This window comes from Mobula hypostoma, chromosome 6, assembly GCF_963921235.1.
Source record: "Mobula hypostoma chromosome 6, sMobHyp1.1, whole genome shotgun sequence".
NCBI classification, from domain to species: Eukaryota; Metazoa; Chordata; class Chondrichthyes; order Myliobatiformes; family Myliobatidae; genus Mobula; species Mobula hypostoma.
Window position 1 is genome coordinate 124,178,355 of NC_086102.1, and position 23,866 is coordinate 124,202,220.

Genomic DNA, 23,866 nt, shown 5'->3' on the forward strand with positions numbered 1-23,866 from the left:
ATTTAGAAAACCATGGCCTAATTAAGGAGAGCCAGCTTTGTGCGGGGAAGTTACATCTTACTGACTTGATTGAGTGTTTTGACGAAGGTAGAGCTGTGGACGTTGCTTATATACATTCAGTAAGGCATTTGACAAGGTCCTTCATCCAGAAGTTTAAGATGCATGGGATCCATGGTGAATTAACCATTTAGATTCAGAATTGGCTTGCCCCAAAATATAAGAGGGTAGTGCTCAAAGGGACTGATTCTAGCTGGAAGTCTGTGATTAGTGGTGTTCCACAGGGATCTGTAGTGGGACCTCTGCTGTTTGTGATGTACAGTGCCTTGTCAGGGTATTCAGCCCCCAACCCTTTCTTCACATAAATGAATATTACAATCAGGGATTTTGAACAATTTAACCGAGTATTTTTATTTGTGAATCACAGGCTTCTTTCTCCCCCATAGTACAGCCCAAAAAACAGGGAAAACTGTAAAGCATGAAAAACTAAAAATGCGAAAACTGAAATATCAACAGTTCAAACGACTTCATCCCTCTTTGCTCAGTACTTAGTTGAACCATCTCACAGCTATTATAGGTAGTAGTCTTCTTGGATTAGTTTTTATTAGCTTTGCAGTGTAATGGAGCAAGGTTTGCCCATTCCTTCCTGCAAAATTGCTCAAGCTGTGCCTGGTTAGTTGGGGAGTGGTGGTGGAGAGCAATCTTGAGGTCTTTTCAGAGATGTTCGATCAGGTTAAGGTAAGGACTCTGACTGGGCCACACGAGGACTTCATCTGAAACCGCTCCATTGTTGCTCTGGCAGTGAGCTCGTTGTCCTGCTGAACTATGAACTTCCTCCACAGTTAAAGCTTTCTGGCAGAGGCTAGCAGGTTTTTATCCAGGATCTCTCTAGCATTCATTGTCCCATCAATCCTGACCAGATTTCCAGTCCATACTGTTGAAAAGTATCCCCATAGCATGGTGCTAGCTCCACCAAGCTTTACAGTAGGGATGGTGTTACCGGGTTGATAAACTCTGTTAGATTTACGACACACATACCACTTAGGCTGTGTCCACACTAGACTGGATAAATCCGTAACTGAAGCCTTTTCTCTTAGTTTTGACTCTCCGTCCACACTGAATCAGTGTTTTCCTCCCCTGAAAACGTAGCTTTTCTAAAATGCTCTCCAGTGTTTAAATCTGAAAACACCGGTTGGGCGTTGTAGTGTGTATGGGGTAACCAGAGGTTTTGAAAAACCTGTCATCCCTTCCATCGGTGAAGACCATGGCTGTAGGAAATATTTCCAGGGTGACCCCTCTGTGGGAGTGGGAAAGATGTTGGTGGGGCCACCCAGGGGTGTGTCCCCATATATGTAGCTATTGTAGTGGCTGTGAAGCTGGTATTGTGGTGGTGAAAAGTACTGGGCAGTGGATCATCATATTCCTCATCATTGCAAATTCCTCTGCAACAGAGTTAGTCAGTTTTTCAATGTTCATCGGCAGCTGGGTCATACTGTCAGTGAACTCTTGTCAGTTGCCTCCATACACTTCAGTACGTTTTTTTTCCCAGTTTTAAGTCCTCCGGTGCGAGAGCTAACAGCTGTCCGTCATTTGGCAATTTCCTTTTAAGTTTTTCTAGTCTGTAACTGGACAAATGTGCACCAGTTTCCTCTTCGCTTGTTTTCTGTAGATGTGTCCTGCGCATGCCCAGTAGGAGATTCGCCCAAATACCCGTTTTAATGTGTACGGAGGTATTCTTAAAAACGCCTGGTGTGGATGCCTGTCGTTTTTATGCGAAAGCAGCATTTTCAAAATTATCCAGTCTAGTGTGGACATAACCTTAGTGTTGAGGCCAAAAGATGTCACTTTAATCTCATCTGATCACAAGACCTTCTGCATCTTTACAGTACCCTAAGCAAGGATATGCTTTTTTAAGCCACTGCTTCTTCCTTGCCACTCTTCCATAAAAATACCCTCTTTGTGCAAGGTCTTGTGAAGATGGACTCCAGCATCTCGATAGCCTCTCTTAAAAGTACCATTCTTCTCTGAGAACAACAGGAATTCTGCAGATGCTGGAAATTCAAGCAACATACATCAAAGTTGCTGGTGAACGCAGCAGGCCAGGCAGCATCTATAGGAAGAGGTACAGTGGACGTTTCAGGCCGAGACCCTTCGTCAGGACTAACTGAAGGAAGAGTGAGTAAGGGATTTGAAAGCTGGAGGGGGAGATGCAAAATGATAGGAGAAGACAGGAGGGGGAGGGATAGAGCCGAGAGCTGGACAGGTGATAGGCAAAAGGGGATACGAGAGGATCATGGGACAGGAGGTCCGGGAAGAAAGACGGGGGGGGGTGACCCAGAGGATGGGCAAGAGGTATATTCAGAGGGACAGAGGGAGAAAAAGGAGAGTGAGAGAAAGAATGTGTGCATAAAAATGAGTAACAGATGGGGTACGAGGAGGAGGTGGGGCCTTAGCGGAAGTTAGAGAAGTCAATGTTCATGCCATCAGGTTGGAGGCTACCCAGACGGAATACAAGGTGTTGTTCCTCCAACCTGAGTGTGGCTTCATCTTTACAGTAGAGGAGGCCGTGGATAGACATGTCAGAATGGGAATGGGATGTGGAATTAAAATGTGTGGCCACTGGGAGATCCTGCTTTCTCTGGCGGACAGAGCGTAGATGTTCAGCAAAGCGGTCTCCCAGTCTGCGTCGGGTCTCACTAATATATAAAAGGCCACATCGGGAGCACCGGACGCAGTATATCACCCCAGTCGACTCACAGGTGAAGTGATGCCTCACCTGGAAGGACTGTTTGGGGCCCTGAATGGTGGTAAGGGAGGAAGTGTAAGGGCATGTGTAGCACTTGTTCCGCTTACACTCTGTGGCTTGACCTAAGCAGTGTGACTGTGGTTTCCTATTTTTTCCCCACTTTGTCCATGAAAGACTACACTGAGCTCCAAGGCATTTAAAGTGCCTCTGAGACTGTCTTATACCCTTTCCCAGATTTGTGCTTCTCTATTATCATTTCGGTTTGGTGTCTTTATAATCTACCATACTGTTGAGCCTTACAGAAAAGATGGTATTTATTCAAACCCTTTTATTCATTGAAAAGAGGTGATCCTCCAATTTTCTACAGCAGCAAATTGGGTGAGTTGGTAATATGTATATTGCACTTGAAAGTAAGCACACTAATTACAGCCTTACAATTTTGGGTTTTCATTTTTAGTGAGTTATTGACAGGTTTTGAAATTGCTTTTGATTTGACATGATGCACAAGATGAAATTCTACTTCAATATATTTTAAATTTAGAAAATGGGACAGTGAAATGTGAACAGCTGTGATGGATACAAGCAAATTTCCAAGCCACTGAATATCCCTCCAAAGTGCAGTTATGACAATCAAGAAATGGAAATATGGCACAGGTGTAAATCTGCCTAGAGCAGGCCATCCTTAAAAACTGAGTGAGGGAGGTAATCAAGAGACCTGTGAGAACTCTGGAGAAGTTCTGTGGCTGAGATGGGAAGAGACTGTGCATATAACTGTTGCCTGGGTGCTTCACCAGACGCAGCTTTATGGGAGAGTGGTAGAGAAAGCCACTATTTAAAAAAAATTCACATTAAGTCTTGGTAGAGTTTGCTCAAAGGCATGTGGGAGATTCTGAAGTCAGCAGGAAGGTTCTAAGGTTTGATAAAACCAGAATAGAGCTTTCTGGCAGTCAGACCAAATGGTGTTTGGCATAAGCCTGACACCACACATCATCAAAAACACACCACCTCTACTGTGAAGCATGGTGGTGGCTGCTTCATGCTATGGGGATGCTTCACTGCAGCAGGCCCTGAAAGGCTTGTGAAGGTAGAAGGCAAAATGAATGCAGTAAAATACAGAGAAACCCTGGAGGAAAACCTGATGCAGCCTGTAAGAGAACTGTGACTTGGGAGATTTGTTTTCCAGTAAGACAATAACCCCCAAGCATAAAGCCAAAGCTACGCAGGAACGGCTTAAAAATAACAAAGTTAATGTCCTGGAGTGGCTAAATCTGAGTCTAGACCTCAATCAAACTGAGAATTTGTGGCTGGAAACACACTGTTCACTCGTGATCCCCATGCAATCTGACAAGAGCTTCTGCAGTTTTAGTTTTCACTGACAAGTCCCTTCTGTTTATCAGTGTCAAAAAAAAAAATTTAAATTCACTCTGATTCAATGTAAAATATGATGATTTCCAAGGAGGTGGGTGAATACTTCTTATAGGCCCTGCCCGTGGTCTGGATGAAAATGTAGATGAATGGGTTAGTATGTTTGACAGCTGATTGAAAGATGGTGGTGTAGAAGAATGGGAAGGAATACAGTGGAATTTAGATCAGCTGCAGATATGGAGGATGGATTCTACCCTGGCCAAATGTTGCACCTTGGTAGGTCAAATGCAAAGAGACCGTACACTGTTAAAAGAAAGACTCTTACAACAGTGTTGATGAGCAGTGGGATCTTGGGGTCGAAGTTCTTAGCTCTCTGAAAGTGGGCTATACAGGTTGAAAGGGTGGTTAAGGCAGCATATGGAATATTATTATTTGAGGCAATTAATTCGTCAAGAAGTTATGTCACAGCTTTATAAACTATTTTGGCATATAGTTCTGGTCACCCCTTTTATAGGAAGAATGTTGAGGCTTTGGAGAGGATATTGAAGAGGTTTACCAGGATGCTGCCTAGATTAGAGAACATGTGCAGGTTGAACAAACTTGACCTCCCATACTAAGTGAGCAGCAGCCCCAAGCCAACATAAATAAAACAAAGGACCTGATATGAAGTTCTGCAGATGCTAACTTTTATTGTGTTCAATAGTTGGTGCTTTAGACTTTGTTGAAGGCTGCAACATCAACAGATTGAACATAATCTTCAAATGCTGTGATAGCTTCTTCCAGCATATCTGTTCCCACCTGAAAAGAAATATTCAGTTAGAATATTCCAAAAATGGAAGCTGCAAATAAGTATATCTAAATATTTAATCATATTAATATGCTTGTAAGTATATTTTATAAAATAATCTTTGGAGTTCAGAACATAAGTGAAAAAGTGATGAAATAGTAGTAATCAGTCATTTACATTGAACTCAATCAGTTCAATTAACCATTTAACCCAATTAACAAATTTGTTAATGGCTACTCTCTTCTCCAACCCCACTTGACAAGGAGAATCATTTTCCACTTTTTAAAACAAGTCTACTCACATTTCTGTATGATTGCCAGAAATGAAACATTGACATGGAAACGTTATAACCACCAGATTCAGTTTCTTTCCACCATGTTGCCATGTTCATTCTTTGAGTAAGTGTATAACAGCAGAACTAAAATAAGTGCTTTCACTTTGACTGTTTTATTGCCCCCATGTGCTACAAAAGCAAGTTCCCGAGTTATTCCAGTCACTGGAAAAATGCACAATAATTTGATCCCAGTTATCAACCTAATTCAAGCCAATCGACATTACTAAACTAAAACAAAAGGAAAAGTAGAGACTTCAAAACGAAAAATACATTCTACAGGCAGTACTGGAGTACAACATTTCAGGTAATGGAATTGAAATATCCTTGAGATCAATACTTAAGTGAATTTAAACCACTGTTTCCTGCAAAATAAATGCTTGAATCTTGTTTTCAGTACAGTGAACAACTGTATAATGGACTAAATAGCCAGTAAATAGAACTTCCTTTTTTAAGCCACACACATCAAAGTTGCTGGTGAACGCAGCAGGCCAGGCAGCATCTCTAGGAGGAGGTACAGTCAACACACCTCTTCCTAGAGATGCTGCCTGGCCTGCTGCGTTCACCAGCAACTTTGATGTGTTGCTTGAATTTCCAGCATCTGCAGAATTCCTCGTGTTTTCTTCCTTTTTTACTCTGTTTTGATCACTAAAGCCACAGACCAGCTACTCAGTTGCTAATAGCTACAAGACAGAAATGTATACCTGAACAACTTGTAACCAAAGAGTGAGAAAATAAAATTTGAAGAACACTGACCAAGATCTCTGAGGACTGATCAATGAAATTAGCAGTCTCTATGCTAAATAGCTAAAAATCTATCAATTGCCCAACTGACTGAAGTTTCCAGCAAGATTAGTTTAGCAAGTGTTTGCTCATTTGTAACAATTAAAATATTAGTATTTAAAAGAATGACATACAAACACACTGCAAACTTTGAGCTTATTACTTTCATTTACAAGACAAAGTCCAGCTAAAATCTGTACACGACCACATCCTTACCTTATCATCTTCCACCACACATTGAATCTGTAATTTTTTGATGCCATAACCCACTGGAACCAGTTTAGCTGTAACGAAATAAAATTAAGCAACATTAAAAACCTAATATTCACATCTATTATCTCAGACAACTACACAGTAGCCAAAGGTGATGTATATGGATTTAGCTGTTTTTCTATAACTTCCTCTGTAATCTGGAAATATACATAGCAATGAACTCAAAGGTAGCAATGCAAAACAATGAAAACCAATAGAAGCACTGAGAAAAGCTTATCTGCCACCAAACTCCACCCTCCCAATGACTGTCTTCTCAAATGAATTCTCACATGCAGATATTTCCATTCAAAAACATTAAGAAATTTAAACCCGACAGCACTGAGAAGAAACACAAAGCTACAATTCCAACATCAGGGACCTATACAAGCTGGAATATTGATGTCATGCTGTCATCCAGCAACCTTTCAGGATCACAATTTCACGGAGTTTCATCCTTCGTACAATACTGCACAAAAGTCTTAAGACACCCTATAGATGTTTTTATACAGCTTCAGAAGGTATGGTCTCCACAGAACCCTGATCAGAGGCCACCTGGGATTACCTGGAGAGACAGCAGCCAAAGTCTACAGAACTACCGTTGATTTTCTTATAAAACTGCTTAAGAGAATTGATGCAGTTTTAAGATCAAAGGGTGCTCACATCAAATATTAATTTGATTTTTTTTTAATAACAGTCCTTTATAGTTTTCTTTGGTATTTCAAAAACATTTTCATTGTTATTTTTGAAAGCATCTTTGCTTTGCTTTACAGAATAAACAGGGAAGTAAACTAGTCTTTAAAGATTGGGTAGTTACAGTATAATCTACCTTTAGTAACAGTACTCCTGGCTATTTACATCGAAAAGGGTTTAAAGTCTTAGTTTGAGTTTAGAACTGTGTTCAGTAAAACCCATTACCATATTACATATATTAAAATTGTGACAGTGCAATTAATTACATATCATCCAAAGATATTCAATGAACTATATCATAATCAAGGAGACGTGGCATTAATAGATTTCAAATAGGTTAGGATTTATTTCCTGTAGCACAAGAGAATGCGGGAAAATCTTTAGAGGTATATAAAATTATGGGGGCGGGGGAATGGAAAAAGCAAATGCATGCAGGCTTTTCCCCTTTCACTCGGGTGAAACTAGAACTTCAGGTCATAGTGAACTAATTTGGGAGACTCAGGAAACTTCTTCACTCAGAAGATGGTGTGAGCATGGGATAGACTGCCAGTGTATCTGGTCGATGCAGTTTCATCCGGGAATTTTGGATAGCTACGTGGATTGGAGAGGCCTGAAGGGCTTATTTCTGTGCAGTACTCAACTCCAATTTCCTAGGCAGTTGGCTGCAACCTTCATTCAGACTGGTGCTATCCATAATGTGAATCAAGCAGCCGATAAAAGACAAAAATAAAAATGCTTGACTTCCCAACAATAGCAGCCCGAGGGATCTACAGTCAATATATCTTTCAGAAACTTAAGCTTATCAAATCTACCAATACTAATGCAGTTCTCATTCAAAACAAAAGTAATCCAATGATTGTTTCAAACTTAGATTATACTCACAAGAACCCCAAACTAAGCCATCCATTGTGATAGAACGCACACATTCTTCCATTTTTTTCATATCAGTTTCATCATCCCATGGTTTTACATCCAGTAAAATAGATGATTTGGCAATGAGTGTCGGCTCTAAAGGTAATTAAAAATTCAATGCAGCAATTTACTGTAAGACTCTTTCAATTACATCCACAATAGCACAGGTCATTGGCCTGACTGGTTCATAACAATGATTGCTCTCCACAGTCTTGTACCACCCATCTGCAAACCATGCAGTCTCCCACCATAAAAAAATCCAAGTTGCCTTTTCACATTTCAGAATCTAAACTAACTTCAAAAAGCCCTATATTGCTAAGAGCGCATTAAGTTGTACTACTAATATCGATAAATGGTTACGATACTTAAAACAAATGAGAAATTGGATTCATCAGATTAAATTGACATCATCAATTCAGGCGAAAGATGGTAAATTTAAATCATCATTGAACCCAGACACTGAGCTTTTCAATAATATCACTAACAGTACTAATCTACGTAACACGGAGTTGTTGGTCATTTTCAGTATAACACATCCCTGTAGTGGCAGACCACTACAAGGATCTAGGATTCTTTCTATTGAGACAAGGGAACTAAAACATTCTAACATGCACCATGTTAATTGTTTAAACAACTCTGCTGTGACACCTGGTTACTGAGCAAGAGAAAATATGGTCTGAAACAGTATTTTCACACAGGCTGTGACAATTATTTGAAGTTTTTAACAAATTAGTTATCTTTTAACAAACAATCCTTAAGTGCTGACATTCGATCACATAGCTAATTGACAATACGTACTCTTGGACTTTTTAGCTTCATATTGAGCTAGGCGTTCTTCCCTGATCCTCTGAGCTTCTGCACCTTCCTGTAAGAGACATAAAGTCAATTATGACAAACTTTAATATACAAACACTGAGCAACACACACAAAAACTGGAGGAATGCATATGGTTGCTTTGGATTTCCAGCATCTGTTTGTTATATCAATACTAGACCGATTTCATCAGATTATAGATGGCGTAATCATATATTCAGCCGAAAGATGGTGAATTGAAATCATCATGAAAACCAGTCATATTCATAGGGAAATTATAATTAAAATTTAAAGCAATAACAAAATTGGCAGAATATACAAAATTATGAAAGGGAATATGCACACTGAAGCCAATGAAAGTACCAGTTTATAGCTTGAACAAGTAGTTTTCACCTTAGCACAATCAATCAGCTTCCATCATACTTAATAGATCACTGATAAGCCTAATAGTCTATATCTGAACAAATGTTTTTCTAAAAATGTGCACGTATGAAATTCAGGAGTTTGACAGTTAATGTTTAGCAAGTGAGATTAAAACATTCAAAGTTTGTTGCTTAGATTATCCATAAATGTACAACATTGGTCCAACATTTTCAAGCTATGACCACGGGCAAGTTGGTGGGTATGCTGTCAGCCACATTAAAACTACAAAGAACTCACCTCTTCATCATCAGACCCAAAGAGATCAATATCATCATCATCGTCTGCCTCTGCTTTTGTTGAGGTTGTGTCTGCTACATTTTGTGGACCATATTTGCTAATTGGTTGCTTAACACCTGGAAGGCTGTTAGGGGTTAAAGACCAGAAATGTATTAAATATGCTACAACATAAATTAATGCATACTGCTTAGGGTTACACCACAGTCACCACTGAGCGCGTGGCCAAGTGGTTAAGGCATTGGACTAGTGATCTTAAGGTCGCGAGTTCGAGCCTCAGCTGAGACAGCGTGTTGTGTCCTTGAGCAAGGCACTTAACCACACATTGCTCCTGCACATTTATAGTCTAGCAGCAGCAGCAGCAGCTGATACTGTATGGACAAGACAAGACAATCTGTTATACCAATGTGTCCAGTTCCCAGATCCATTGATCTTGATCAGATTTCATTGATAGCTCAGCCATTGCTCTTTAGAGAATTCCCAACATTTACAGCACTCTTTACATAGCCACTGTAATTCATGTCAGTCCTCAATGGCCACCTTGTTAGAATATACTCATTGTGCAAGACCCCTCAGCAGTTATCCCAATCCCCCACAGAATCATATACATTTTGATATAATCAAGTCTTACGCTGGGATTTTAGGTCAAGTCTCCCCCTCAGCCCAGAAATAATCTACAGAATCCAAACTGCATTGATTCCAGGTTAAGTACAAACCTGCTTAGATGCAGAAATCAAAACTACACGTTAAATTAAACATTTAGAAGATCTGAACAATTTCAGCAAGATCTTCTAATTACATACTGCAAAAACATGCTGTTATATTCTGGAAGATAGCGCCAGTTGCACGTGTTTGTGTTCAAATAGCAGTGATTTTTGCCACCGACAGCTAGTGAGAAATAAGCAGCAAGGCAATTCAGAACTGCTTTCATGCTTGGGAGATGCCAGGAATGAAAATGTATTTCACTTCAGGAAGTTTGGAATCTAAGAATTTGAAGGTATGTGTTCATCTTGAACACAACAATGAAAACGAAGATTTGGAGGATGCAATCATCATATGAAGGAGTCCATTATCTGTACCAGGCACCTGTGCTGATTTTGTTCATTTACAGTCAATCAAAAGGACACAGCAGCATACATTGGATGAATTCCTCCATAGATACCTATCAGCAACTTTACATAGTTTTATATTATGGTAGTAATATTGGTAGTGTTTCAATTTGTTCTCTATTTCATTTGAATTAGTAATTTGTTACCAAGTTAAATGTTAGTTTGTGTTTTGTAATACTTTTTAAATTTCCATGAACCTTCAGCTAATCGGGGAAGCAGCGTAATTGGGCCCAAAATTAAGCTGTTCCAGATGGGTTCCAATTAACCAGAATCCCCTGTATCTGCAATAGAGGGAGTTCAAGAGATTTCACACAGACCAATTCCTGGGATGGGATGGGATGGAATTTGGGGGGTGGGGGTGGTGTCCAAGTAGGTAGACAAGAGTCTAAAGGAGAATGATAATCTAAGCGATTCAAAATTTACCGAGTTGGCCATGATGGATGCAGGGATCGTGGTTTCCTTCACTGAAGTGTCCAGAACTAGGGGTCTACAATCTCAACATAAAGGGCTAACCATTCAGGACTTGCATGAAGATATCTCTTCACCCAGAAGGTGGCGAATCTTTTGGGCTCTACTCACGTGGGCAGAGGAAGTAATTATATTCAAGATAGAAATCAATAGATAGCCTGGATATTAAAGGAATCAAAGGAAATGTGATTAGAACAGTTAAGTGTCAATGAGATACAAAAACTACATGGCAGACCAGGAATGAGGAGCCCGTACCCTTCTATTTCCAGCAGACTACATACCTGGACTTAGTGCTTTCATAGGACCGAATGTGATTGTACCACCGATGTGCATGACAGAATGAAGGCGCAGGTGGCCCACCAAGAGCTTCATACACAGCGATGTCTGCTTGTGACGGAACATACCTTTTAAACACAAAACAAAACGTGCTCAAGAACACCACTCTGATCGCAGCCCCAGTCAACAGAACATGAAAGAAGTTAGGGGACACAAAAAAGGACGTGGAAGTGGAGAATGGTAGATTAAGAACTCTCTATTTCTTGTGCCTCTCCAAGAGGTGCCTGTGCATTTTACTCCCACCTCTCTCTCTCTCCCCCCAACTCCTACTCACCCCTTTCCGGCGTGTCCTTATTCCCGAACTTTCTTCACGCAGCACCACCATCCCTGCTGTCCCCTTTTCTCTCTCCAAAGCCCCCCTAGTTCCCATTCACGTTTAGGCCCATTTCCCGGTCTCCCTGCGCCCTTGCCTCAGTCTCTCACCCACCCCTCGATGTAGCTGCGATCCGCCAAGTAATCGTTAAGCATCTGCAGGCCGGATGCGGCCTTCAGGTCACCAAACCCCATGGCTGACACTAAGCCCCGTCCACGCCAACACGACACGCAGCGCAGCGGCAACTGCAAGAGGCCGCAGCCGCCGCGCTGCCTCTTTATAACCAGCGCCGGAAACAGCCGAGTGAATACGGAATCAGCCGAGGGCATCGCAATTTTGGAGAATAAAATAGATTAAAAATAATTAGAATGTTTGATTTTTTTACTAGATTATTTGTCTAAACTATTCTATCCATTAAATTAAAATTAAATCATTTTAATCGATCGACTACGTTTCATGGAAATTGCCGAAGCCTTTTGCAATTTCTTACCTAACGATTTTATTTTAACAAAGATTAATTTGTTTCATACTTCATAACTCAAATTAAAATTACTAATATTGATGACCAAAGATGAAGAAATAACATCGCAATCTTCCGAGTTCGCGACTCCGGCCGGTGATGCTGAGGAGCGCCGTTCCGGAAAGAGCCGGGAATTGCCGATCCGTTCTCGGAAAGAGCCGAGCCGCCATTGTCGCCGCTGTTCTGGTTGAGAAGGCCAAATAGCGAGCAGGTATTGATGGGGAGCATGATGGTGGGGATTATCCGAGATCGGTTCGGCTACTGGTGCTTGCAGCAGGGTGAAGTTTCGTGCCTTGGGCTGCATGCGGCGAAGAGTTGGCTGGTGTGCGGCCAATGTTTGGGTTGCGCCGCTTTGCCCTTGACTGCTCTCTGGGTGACTTGGCAGACGGTGCAGGACTCGCTCTTCCTCCGTCTTTCTCACCCTGCAGGCGCTCTCTCTTTATCATCAGCGTCTAGGCTTTTGTAAAGGTGTACCTGCAAAATCTTGTGCCCTGGATTCCTCATGGTAATCGCTTCCGTCTTTAAGTGGACTCTCTTTCCTTGTTGATGAAGGTTTCCGAGACCATTCCGTTGCCTCCACAGATGCTGCTTGACTCGTTGAATCCCTCCAGCAATCTGTTCTCTTGCTTCAGATTTTAGCCTCTGGAATTGTGTCTCCGCTCGGTGTTTATGTTTGTCTTGCATTGCGCTTAACCATGTAAATAAATGTACGTGTACTGAAGGCTGCAAAGACAGTTTACAAAGAGAAGCGACAATATTTCAGGTTGAAGACCAGTTTATTTCCAGCATTTCAGCCTTTATTTTTAGGTTTTCAGTGAGTGGCATTTCAGATTCAAAAGCACCTTATCTGTGAGTGAATGGGCTGTGGGTTTGCGTGTCTGGGTTCACTAGCTGTGAGCAAGAAATCTCCGTTGAATATCAATGCTACACTGAAGCACCCGTATTGTTGGTAGTATAATGGTGAAGATACATTCTTAAACCACAACATCTTTTAAAAGATTCCCCGAAGCTATGGCGGGGAAGAATCGGGGTCTTTAATAATAAATGCTGTCCTTTTGAACCGTTTTACTGGAAAGTGAATATAGTGTTGTTTAACTCTAATGATTAGGGATGTCTGGTTGGTTGAAGTACTACACAATTGAAGAGAGGTAGCTATTCTTGAACCTAATAGTGCAGGACTTTGGCCTTCTGACAGCATGGCCAGAATGGTGGGGATCTTTGATGGATGTGTCCTTCCTGGGGGAGCACCTCCTGTAGTTAGTACTGATGGTGGTGAGGGAGGTGCCCATGTTGTGTCGGGCAGAGTCCATGATTCTCTGCAGCTTCTTGTGTTCCCGTGCATTCAGATTGCCGTACCAGATCATTATACAACCAATCAAGGTATTTTCAACAGTACTTCTGTACAAGTTGTTAATGTTCAGTGACAAGCTTAATCTTCTAAGAAAGTAAAGATGCTGGTGTGTTTTTCTTCAGATTGCGTCACGTGCTGGGCCCTGGGTAGGTCATTTGATAAGTTAATGTCATAATATGTTAAAAGTCTTTCTACTGTTGATGCCTTCTTCTCCCGCCTCCCACCCCGTCCCCGTCCCCCTGTGCCCACTCCCCCTGTGTAGAATGGCACATATTTGTCTTTCTTTCCCTGTAGTAAACAGAATTAGAAGTCACCTGAACAAGTATGGATTGATTTGGGGAAAACCAGCAAGAATTTATTAAAGAGAAATAGTGCTTACCTTGATAGGGTTTTCTGATGAGATTATAGAACGAGTTGATGAGGTGGATATAGACTTTCAAAGGGCATTTGTTGAAGGAGCCACATTATAGGCTGCTCGTCAAGGTTGAAATCTGTGTCATGAAAGGGAGAGTAGCAGTGCTGATTATAATGAAAATGAAAGCGGCGGCAACACAGTAATATTGCTAACGTTAAGCACCCCTGGTCTAAATGTCTACTGTTTTTGTTTTTTTTTCTTTTCTTGGAAAATGGAGAATTAACACAAGTAAAGGAAAAGATTTGGGAAAGGGATAAAAAATGATAAAATTAAGTAAATAAGTACATAGGGATTGGAAAATTATGTTTGGGGGTAGGAGCAAACATGAACAAGTTAGGATATAAACACCTACAATGGTAGTTACATAGGCTTACATACAACATTTTGGACCAGAAAGAAATGGTCCAGAAGAGAGATATGGAAATTATTATTAATCCACTATTATTACTATTTTTCTTAACAACTAATATCATTACAGCCTAATAGAGTAGAATTTCAACTGCACATAATTATCTATTTAAGTGTCTAATTTCTTTTTATATCATCTTAATGTGTACTTAGGAATGTATAAATAATTATAGTTTTATACATATACTAAAAAAAAGGTTAAAAAAAAACAAAAATGAAAGTGGCAGGAGGCAGAGCATTGGTGAACAGTTGTTTTGCAGACTGGAGGGAAGTGTGGTGTGAAATTCCCTAGAGGTCAGCACTAGGACCATTGTGTTTCTTTATTGGAAGCTGTTGTTGGGCTAATGGAATTAGTGGACACATAGATGATAAGTTCCTACAGAAATGCTTTAACAGAAGCAGGCCCTTTGTCCAATCATGTCAATGGTGACCTTTTTGCTGGTGTATTGCAGACATCCCACCCTGCAAAAACACATTTCAGGGAGGTAGCACCATCAATTTGCGGGAGACTTCCGGGAACGAATGACACCTGTTAAACTCACCTCAACATGTCTTTTACAGTCTTAACCCACCATGGGCAATAGAAAAGTCACTGTTGCAAACAGTGCAGCGAGCAACACTGTCATTATTTTGACCCCTATTAGGCAGGGGTACACTTTAGTGTAGTCTGGGGTGACGTACGTTTTATTTTTTTTTGGAACACTCTGCCATGGCGCGCCCTGGCTCGCGCTCTCTCTCTCTCTCGTCGCTCGCGCACTCTCAAGTGCTCTCGCTTTCTCTCTCACTCACTCTCGCTCTCTGTCATGCTCGCGCTCTCTTGCTTTCTCTCGCTCGCTCTCAAAAAAATTGATTTCCGTGATATTGTATATAATTTGCGGGCATCAGGGAGCCACTATTAATATGCAGGAGACTCCCGGAACTCCCAGGAGAGGTGGGATGTCTGGTATTGTGTTACATTTTGTTGGGAAGAATGAGGAAAGCAGGATGAACGACAGGACACGATTCTACAGTAACGGAAAGTTTTTGGGGGTTGTAGATATAAATTTTCTAAAATGTCAGTGCAGGTTGAGAATTTTTCTGGCTTCATAAGTAGAAGCATGTATTATATAAGGAAGGTCATGGTGAACCTTTTGTAAATCACCGCTCTGGTCACAAGTGGAGTATTTTTTGTAAATCACTGGTCTGGTCATAACTGGAGTATTTTGTCCCATTTTGGGTGCTACATTTTAGGAAAGTTGTGAAGGCCTTAAAAGGAGATGTACTTAATGATTCCAGTAATAAGTTACATGAATGGATTGGAAGAGCTGTTTTCAGGGAACATAGATACTTGAGGGGGATCTGATAGAGGTATTTGAAATAGTGAAGAATCTTGACAGACTTTTGTTCTTGGCAAAGGGGTCGAGGGCTTAGGAGTCATGAAATTAGTTGACTGGTAAAAGTATCAAAAGTGACCAGTACAACATAGTGAGTGGTAATCAGAAACATAGCCAGGCTAATTTTGTTTGTCTTCTGCTGCATCTATTTCTATGAAAAGGAGAGAAAAAGAAAAGAAAGGGAGGGAAGGAGGGAGGAGTGGGGTCAGCTTTGTTGCCTTTGAATTGAGTAGCAAGGAGTCAGTGGGTCAATCTATTTTCGGTGACTCAGAATTAGGTCTGTGCTCACAGAATGAAGAAAAATAATACTTTGGAAATGGTGAATTTGTTCTTTGTTGGAATAAATGATTACCTTTCATGACTCTCTTATATCCTGTTCTAGAGCTTCTGATACACTTTTCAAGTTTACGTAAGCTGTTGCTAATGGAACTCTTTTATTGTTTCAGTTCGCCATCATGCTGCGGTTACCTGTGATCCGTAAGACGTTAACAAGTGCTGCGCGCTCGACTAAAGAATGCCTCAGAACAAAGAGTATTGGTAAATAAGTAGTTGTGACAAATAGTTATTGCTCGTTTAACCACTTTAGTCCCCTGTTATGTATGTGTATGCATGTGGTTACTGATGTTTTATGTGAGGCATATTATAATCTCTAGCAAAGATATTTTTAATATTTCAATCTTCTGTAGGAATTTGTGCGCCTCAGGATAAGGGAATATTGAGTATAATTGACATCATTATGGTTCTGTCTTGACTTTACTAATCCCAAGCTCTTTCTTCTCTTTCTTCGGTTGTCCATCAAAATCCGATGATGATGTCCACTCCAATCCCTAAAACAACACCGTCTATCTTGTCTTAATACTTTTGAAACGTATCTCTGACCAAACTTATATCTCTGGTCTAATGTTTGTTCAACTAGCTGTGTGCAAACCTGTGTCTAAGTACATTCCAGTGACACTCTTTCCAAATGCTTAACTGTGTAAAGAATGCTAAAAAGATTTGTCAGATGCTAAATGGATTTGTCAGGTAAGACCTCCTCTTAAGCAAACCATGCTGACTTTGACCTACTTTATTAATTCCTCCAAGTATACCAAAACCTCATCCTTAATAATGGACTCCAACATTTTCCCAACTGTAGAAGTCAGGCTAACTGGCCTATTATGATTTCCTTTCTTTTGCCTCCTTCCCTTCTTAAAGAGTGGAGTGACATTTGCAATTATCCAATCCTCCAAAACCATTCCAGAATCTAGTGATTCTTGAAAGATCATTACTAATGCCTCCATAATCTCTTCAGCTACCACTTTCAGAACCCTGGGTTCTAGGTGACTTAACCTATCTTCAGACCTTTTAGTTTCCCAAGCATCTTCTGTTTAGTAATAGCAACTATACTCACTTTATATCTGAAAAAACTTTTGGTATCCTCTTTTATATTATTGGCTAGCTTATCTTTATATTTCATCTTTTCTTTCCTTGTGGCTTTTTTAGTTGCCTTTTGTTGACTTCCCTTGTCAGCCACAGGTGCTCCATCTTCTCTTCAGAATACCCAATCCAGAATTGCCTTTCCTCTAGTGAGCTCAAAGACAAGCTACTCTTAAAGCCATCTTGTAGGCATCCTACAAATTCCCTCTCTTCGGATCCAGCATCAACCTGATTTTCCCAATCTACCTGCATTTTAAATCCTCCATCCCTGTCATAATATTGTCCTTATTACATGCTTTTTTTAATCCACTGTTGTAATTTGTAGCCCACATCCTGGCTACTATTTGGAGGCCTGTATATTACTCCCATCCGGGTCTTTTTACCCTTGCAGTTTCTTAACTCTCCCTTTAATGATTGTACATTTCTGATCCTATGTCACTTCTTCCTAAGTGTTTGACTTTACTTTTTGCCAGCAGAGCCATACCCCTCCCTCTGCCCACCTGCCTGTTCTTTTGATGCAAGGTGTATCCTTGGGTATTAAGCTCCATGATCTTTCAGCCACGACACAATGATGCCCACAGTGTCGTATCTGCCAATCTCTTAGTTGCGCTACAAGATCGTCTACCTTATTCTGTATACTGTGTGGATTCAAATATAACATGTTCAGCCGTGTATTTATCACCCTTTTTGATTTTCCCCCATGTTACACTTCAACTCATCCCACTAACTGCAATTTTGCCCTAACATCTGCCTGTCCTTCCTTACAGTCTCACTACACACTGCCTGCACCTTCAGTCCTATCACTCCGATTCCCATTCCCCTGCCAAATTAGTTTAAATCCTCACCAATCGCTCTAGCAAACCTGCCTGCAAGGATATTGGTCTCCCTCGGGTTCAGGTGTAACCCGGTCTTTCCTACAGGCCATCACCTTCCCCAGAAGAGACCCAATGATCCAGAAATCTGAAACCCTGCCCCATGCACCAATTTCTCTGCCCCACATTCATCTGCCAAATCAACCTATTCTCACCCTCACTGGCTTGTGGCACAGGTAGCCATCTAGAGATTACTGGTGGTCCTGCTTCTCAGCTTTCTACCTAACTCCTTATACTTTCTATCCAGGACCTCCTTTTTGCTGCCGATATGTCCCATGACTTCTGACTGCTCCCCCTCCCCCTTTAGAATGCTCTGGACCCGATCCCAGACACCTCTGACCCTTGCTGCTGGGTGGCAAAATGCCACCTGCATTTCTTTTTCACATCCGGAGAATCTGTCTGCTCCTCAACTATGGAATCCCTATCACTACTGCACTCCTTCTCTCCCGCCTTCCCTTCTGAGCCACGGAGCCAGAGACCTGCTTGTTGTGGCTGCCATTGTTGGATTTTGGTTTGAGGCTTATTGCATTGAGGAGTCTGTATTAGTTTTGCATTATTTCAGTGTGTATATGGCTTTAATGTAATGCAAACTGGTATCAGCAAAAGCCAGAAGGAAGGCAAATTTGGAAAATGGAACTCATTGCTGGCATAGAAACTGCCATCTCAACTTGTAACATCTTGAGTACTTGTTTTTGGGCTGGTTTTTGCTCCAATGTGAGAAACGTTCGTGTTGTATTTGAAGATCGTGGCTTACACCCAGTATAGTTTTAGTGCTCGGAAGTTTGTTCCAACAGCCAGTTTGTGAATGCCAGGCAATGGTGAGATCTGACGAGGGAAAACCCAAAATCAGAATCAGAGTCAGGTTTGATATCACTGGCATATGTTATGAAATTTGTTAACTTAGCAGCAGCAGCTGTACAATGCAATACATGACAAATATAGAAAGAAGTCAATTATAGTAAGTACATCTTTGTATATTAAAAAATTAAATTAAAAATGGTGCGTATACAGAAAAGTGAAGTAGGGTTCATGGGTTAAATGTCCATTTAGAAATCAGATGGCAGACGGGAAGAATCTGTTTCTGAATTGCTGAGCGTGTGCCTTCAGGCTTCTGTACCTCCTTCCTGAAGGTAACAATGAGAAGAGGGCATGTCCTGGGTGATGAGGGTCCTTAATAGTGGATGACGTCTTTCTGAGGCACCGCTCCTTGAAGATGTTTTTGATACTACGGAGACTAGTACCCATGATGGAGCTGATTAATTTTACAACTTTCTGTAGCTTTTTTCAATCCTGGTTAGTAGCCCCCACCCCCGTACCAGGTAGTGATGCAGCCTGTCAGAATGCTCTCCATGGTATATGTGTAGAAGTTTTTGAGGGTTTTGGGTGACAAATCAAATCTCCTCTAACTTCTAATGAAATATAGCCTCTCCAGTTATTGCTCCCTGACACTGAATGGCATTACCTTCACTAAATCTCCCACTATCAATAACTGGGGACTATCATTGACTAGAAACCTACCAGGAGTGGCCATATACACAATGTGGCTGCAAAAACAGGTCAGAGGCTAGGACTCCTCTCGGGAATAACTCATCTCCTAATTCCTCAAAGCCTGTCAATATCTAAAAGGCCCAAGTCAGGAGTTTGGTAGAATGATCTTCCACTTGCCCAGGTGAGCGTAGCTTTAATAGCATTCAAGAAGCTTGACGCTACACAGGATATAACTCTCCACTTGATCGGCTCCCCAGTCACACTTCATGACTGACACACAATTTGTACCATCTACAAGATGCACTGCAGCCCTTTACTAATTCTCCTTAGACAGTGCCTTCCAGGCCACTAGCTGGAAAGACGAGAGCAACAAAAGTGCAGTAATTCCACCAGCTGAAAATTGCCCTCCAAGCCATGCACCATCCTGACATGAATATATCACTAGTTCTTCACCATTGCTGGGTCACAATGCTGGAACTTTCTTACAAAATTGTGTGTAAACCCACATTTCAATGACTGCAGTGGCTTACCATTACCACCGGAAGGGAAGATTTATTTATTATTTAGAGATTTTGCACAGAGCAGACCCTCCTGTCCCAACGAGCTGCACTGCCCAGCAACCCACCTATCTAACCTTAGCCTAATCGCAGGACAATTTCCAATTAGGAATGTGGGAGGAAACTGGAGAACCTGTAGGAAACCCAGGCGCTCATGGGAAGAACATACAAACTTCTTACAGACGGCATTGGAATTGAACTTTGAACTCCAACGCTCCGAGCAGTAATAGTGTCACACTAACCGCTTTGCTATTGTGGCACCCCACAATGAATGAATAAAAGCAAACTCCATTTAATTGTTTAATTTTAGGATTGCTGATAAGGTTCAGAAAGACAAATTAAAAATGCCTTTTCACCAATTTTGTTCTGTTGACTCTACCTATCCTCTGCTTCTAGGAGCTGTAGTTTTTGAGCAAAGCTTTATAGCTTAAGTGAAGACCTGTCCCAAGTAAAGGTAGTTTCCAGCTATTCAAGCTCCTCTGACAAAAATTGTGCAACACAGTTCATGTTACCCAAGGGTAGTGATGTGGACTTTGGTAGGTTAAAATAAGTCATGTAATACCCCAGATGGAATTAGAACCAATTCCAGACATGTAAATGTGCCAGTCTTTCACACGGTTTCTCTCCCTTCCCCAGTGTTACTGCCCATGTCTTCTTTTTCTTTGGTCCCCACCATCAGGCAGGAGGTATCGTAGCATTGAGACAAGATCTGTTAGGATGGGAAACAGCTTCCTCCCCAGTCTGTAAGATTACTGAACTCCCTGCCACCACCCAGGTCTCATAACGTATGAAGCGCCAGTAGAATTATACTGTTTATTTTTTAACTTGTGTCATATGTACACATTACTTGTTAATTTGTTTGTGATAATATTACTTGGTGTTGTGTTTGTGAGTTATATGTACTGTGTTGTGCACCTTGGTCTGGATGAACATTGTTTCATTTGACTGTTTATATGTGTACAATTAAATGACAATAAACTGAACTTGAACTTGGTTCAGGATCAAATATTTATGTGACCATAACTCAGATCACTTGATTGGCTGAACAAGCCTGAGATCATGAAACACACTAGCACAGAAATGTAAAGTAAAATTGGACGTTGTTGGCCATTGTTGGGTGTTTTAAATCAGTGGTCCCCAACCACCGGACCGCAAAGCATGTGCTACCAGGCCACGAGGAAACGATATGATTTGGCAATATGAGTCAGCTGCACCTTTCCTCATTCCCTGTCATGGCCACCGTTGAGCCATTACGCATGCGAGGTCATTACCCGCGCGTCATCCATGTCAGAGCGGGAAGGAGATCAACTCCTCGAGCTTGCAAATGACGGCCGGCTGAAAAGTAAGTTTGACATAACATCGCTTCCGGCATTCTGGATCAAAGTCAAGGCTAAATATCCTGAGATAGCCACGAAAGCACTGAAAACGTTGCTTTCATTTCCAACATTTTTCTGCGAAGCGGAGTTTTCTGCAATGAATGCAACGAAAACTAAATTGTGGAATAGACTGGACACGAGGAACCCCCTTCGAGTATCGCTGTCTCCCATCACCCCTTGACGGGACCGTCTTGTTGCAGGAAAACAAGCCCAGGGCTCCTACTGATTCAGCGATATTGGTGTGTTGCAATGATCTTATATGTTCATACGGAAAAAATGTGCTGTGTGTTTAATATCCAAATGTTACTTAAAATGTTATGGGGGGACTTCCGGTAGCGCTCATGGAGTGAAGTCGCGTTTTTGACTCGCTCCATTACCTCTGAGTTTTTTTACTCTATGGTCAGCTATACTTTAATTAACCATTAAAGCATCAATTTTTATAATACTTTGAATTAAACTGAATTCTCTGACAATTGGATGATACTTAGATCTGCTATGTCTAAGAACGGGAAAAACGGCAAGGATGGTAAACCTTCGGCTAAACCGAAAGCTACGGATCTCCCTCCGACTGAATCACCGGTGACTTTGAAAGCGATATCGGAGTTAATTCAGAGGGAAATTTCAACCTCTGTTAGGGAGATGATTCGTACGGAAATTGCAGGCTTTGTTAAAGATCTGATTCATGCGGAAATCTCAACTAATTTCCAGAAAATTGCCGATTTAATTGATAAGATGCAAACATGTATTGCGGAACATCAGTCGGCTATATCTGATCTTCAAAAATTCGCGCAACAAAGTGAGCTTAAAATGGGGAAAATCGAAGAAACAATTAATGTAATGAAGAAGAAACTTGACTTTTTGACTTTTAAAAACTCTGACTTGGAATCTAGAATGCGACGGCAGAATTTAAGAATGATCGGCGTGAGAGAAGCCGTTGAAGCTAACAACCCCATGAAATATTTCTCTCAACTTTTAAAAGATGCATTCCCTACTGTATTTCCTGACCAACCACCGCTACTGGATCGTGTTCACAGAATCCCATCATACTCGTCTAGGTCAGATAGACCTAGGCATGTTATTTTACGTTTTCATTACTTTCAAGACAAGGAGAGACTGTTTCGATTCGCTCGATCTAAAGGTTTCATTGATTTTTCGGATCTTAAGTTCCGATTCGTGGAAGATTTCAGTAAACCAATCTGGGACCAACGGGTCCGTTACAGATCCGTGATGTCGGAATTCTATAAGATGGATTTAAGACCAGCGCTGCTGTACCCTGCACGTCTAAGGATTCGCATGTTAGATGGAGCCCTTCGTTTTTTTGATTCTCCATCGGATGCCCAGAGTTATCTGGATCAACTTTCATCTTCAACATCTTAATTGCCTTTTTTTTTAATTTTCTCCGTTGATCGGAGGCTGTGAATTGGTTGGTTTTAACTTTTCTGTGCCCTATTTGGGCAGAAAAGTTTACTTTTGATTTCTTAATATGGCTGCTAAACTTTCTTTTTAACTGCGTCATTTCTTTCTTTTCCCAGGGGATTCTGGGTGGTTACTTCCCTTTTGTCATCTTACGTATTTCCTGTGCGGCCTTAAATTTTGTAGTTTTTTTTTTAAATTTTATTCTGTTTTGCTTTTTATAATCACTTTATGTTAATAATCCTATTTTTTTTTGTTGCTGTGTCTATTCATGAGTTTGAGGTTTATTGTGGTTTTTTTTAATATATATTTTCCGGCTTTTGTTCTGTTCTGTGTGTATTCTAATTGAGCTAACTTTTTTTTTACTTATTTTTTTACTGTTTTACAATTAGCTGATCCTTTTCATATTTATACCTTTTTTTTAGGGAGCGTATACCGGAAGTCATGGGGGTAGTTTTAGCGCTTGCTTCTTTCTGGCGGGTTTGCTTTAGATTTTGCCTTGGGGTCTTGGGGTGGGGGGTGGTGGGAGGGGCTTCACGTTTTAGTTTGTTTTTCTTTGGGCTATATACATTATTGAAGTACTGGTTGCGTCCTTTTCCCCGGTATCTTTTGTATGTTCTGTTTCCTCTCCGGGTTTGTGGGTCACGCCTATTGTCAATCCTCCTTGTTGTGGGTTGACTTTAGGATTTATGGAGTCTATTATTAATTTTGTCTCCTGGAATACTAATGGTCTTAATCATCCTATTAAAAGAAAAAAAGTTTTTAAAGTGTTCCGGAGACTTAAAGCACAAATTTTATTTTTACAAGAGACCCATGTACGGAGGGGGGACAGACTACGTTTTTTCAAATTCTGGAAGGGACAACAATTTCATTCGAACTCCAATGCTAAGATTCGAGGCGTCTCTATTTTTATAGATTCCTCAGTTACTTTTATACAACAGGATATTATCTCTGATCCGAATGGTAGATTTTTATTGGTTAGTGGTTTACTATTTAATAAAAAAGTAGTTTTGGTTAATGTTTATGCTCCTAATATGGATTGTCCGGAATTTTATAAATCATTGTTTGATCAGTTTCCGAATTTGAACGAGTTTTCATTGATTTGGGGCGGAGATCTT

At 40.9% G+C, this 23,866-nt stretch overlaps 2 protein-coding genes across 2 annotated transcripts in view; one reads left to right on the forward strand and one right to left on the reverse strand.

The window, feature by feature from the left end:
• Nucleotides 1-4,772: 4,772 nt before the first annotated feature.
• eef1b2 (eukaryotic translation elongation factor 1 beta 2) lies at nt 4,773-11,914 on the reverse strand. Its single transcript, XM_063051609.1, has 7 exons — nt 11,674-11,914; nt 11,192-11,314; nt 9,337-9,460; nt 8,662-8,728; nt 7,834-7,959; nt 6,226-6,293; nt 4,773-4,906 (listed from the first exon to the last, which is right to left on the reverse strand). The coding sequence occupies exons 1-7, from the start codon at nt 11,886-11,888 to the stop codon at nt 4,820-4,822; spliced, it is 810 nt and encodes a 269-aa protein (XP_062907679.1). The 5' UTR covers nt 11,889-11,914; the 3' UTR covers nt 4,773-4,819.
• Nucleotides 11,915-12,453: 539 nt separating this feature from the next.
• Nucleotides 12,454-23,866, forward strand: part of ndufs1 (NADH:ubiquinone oxidoreductase core subunit S1) — a 53,227-nt gene continuing 41,814 nt past the window's right edge. Inside the window, exons 1-2 of the mRNA XM_063051610.1 lie at nt 12,454-12,584; nt 16,073-16,163. Of these exons, the coding sequence (XP_062907680.1) occupies nt 12,582-12,584; nt 16,073-16,163 (94 nt within the window). The 5' untranslated portion in view covers nt 12,454-12,581. The remainder of the gene's footprint in view (nt 12,585-16,072; nt 16,164-23,866) is intronic.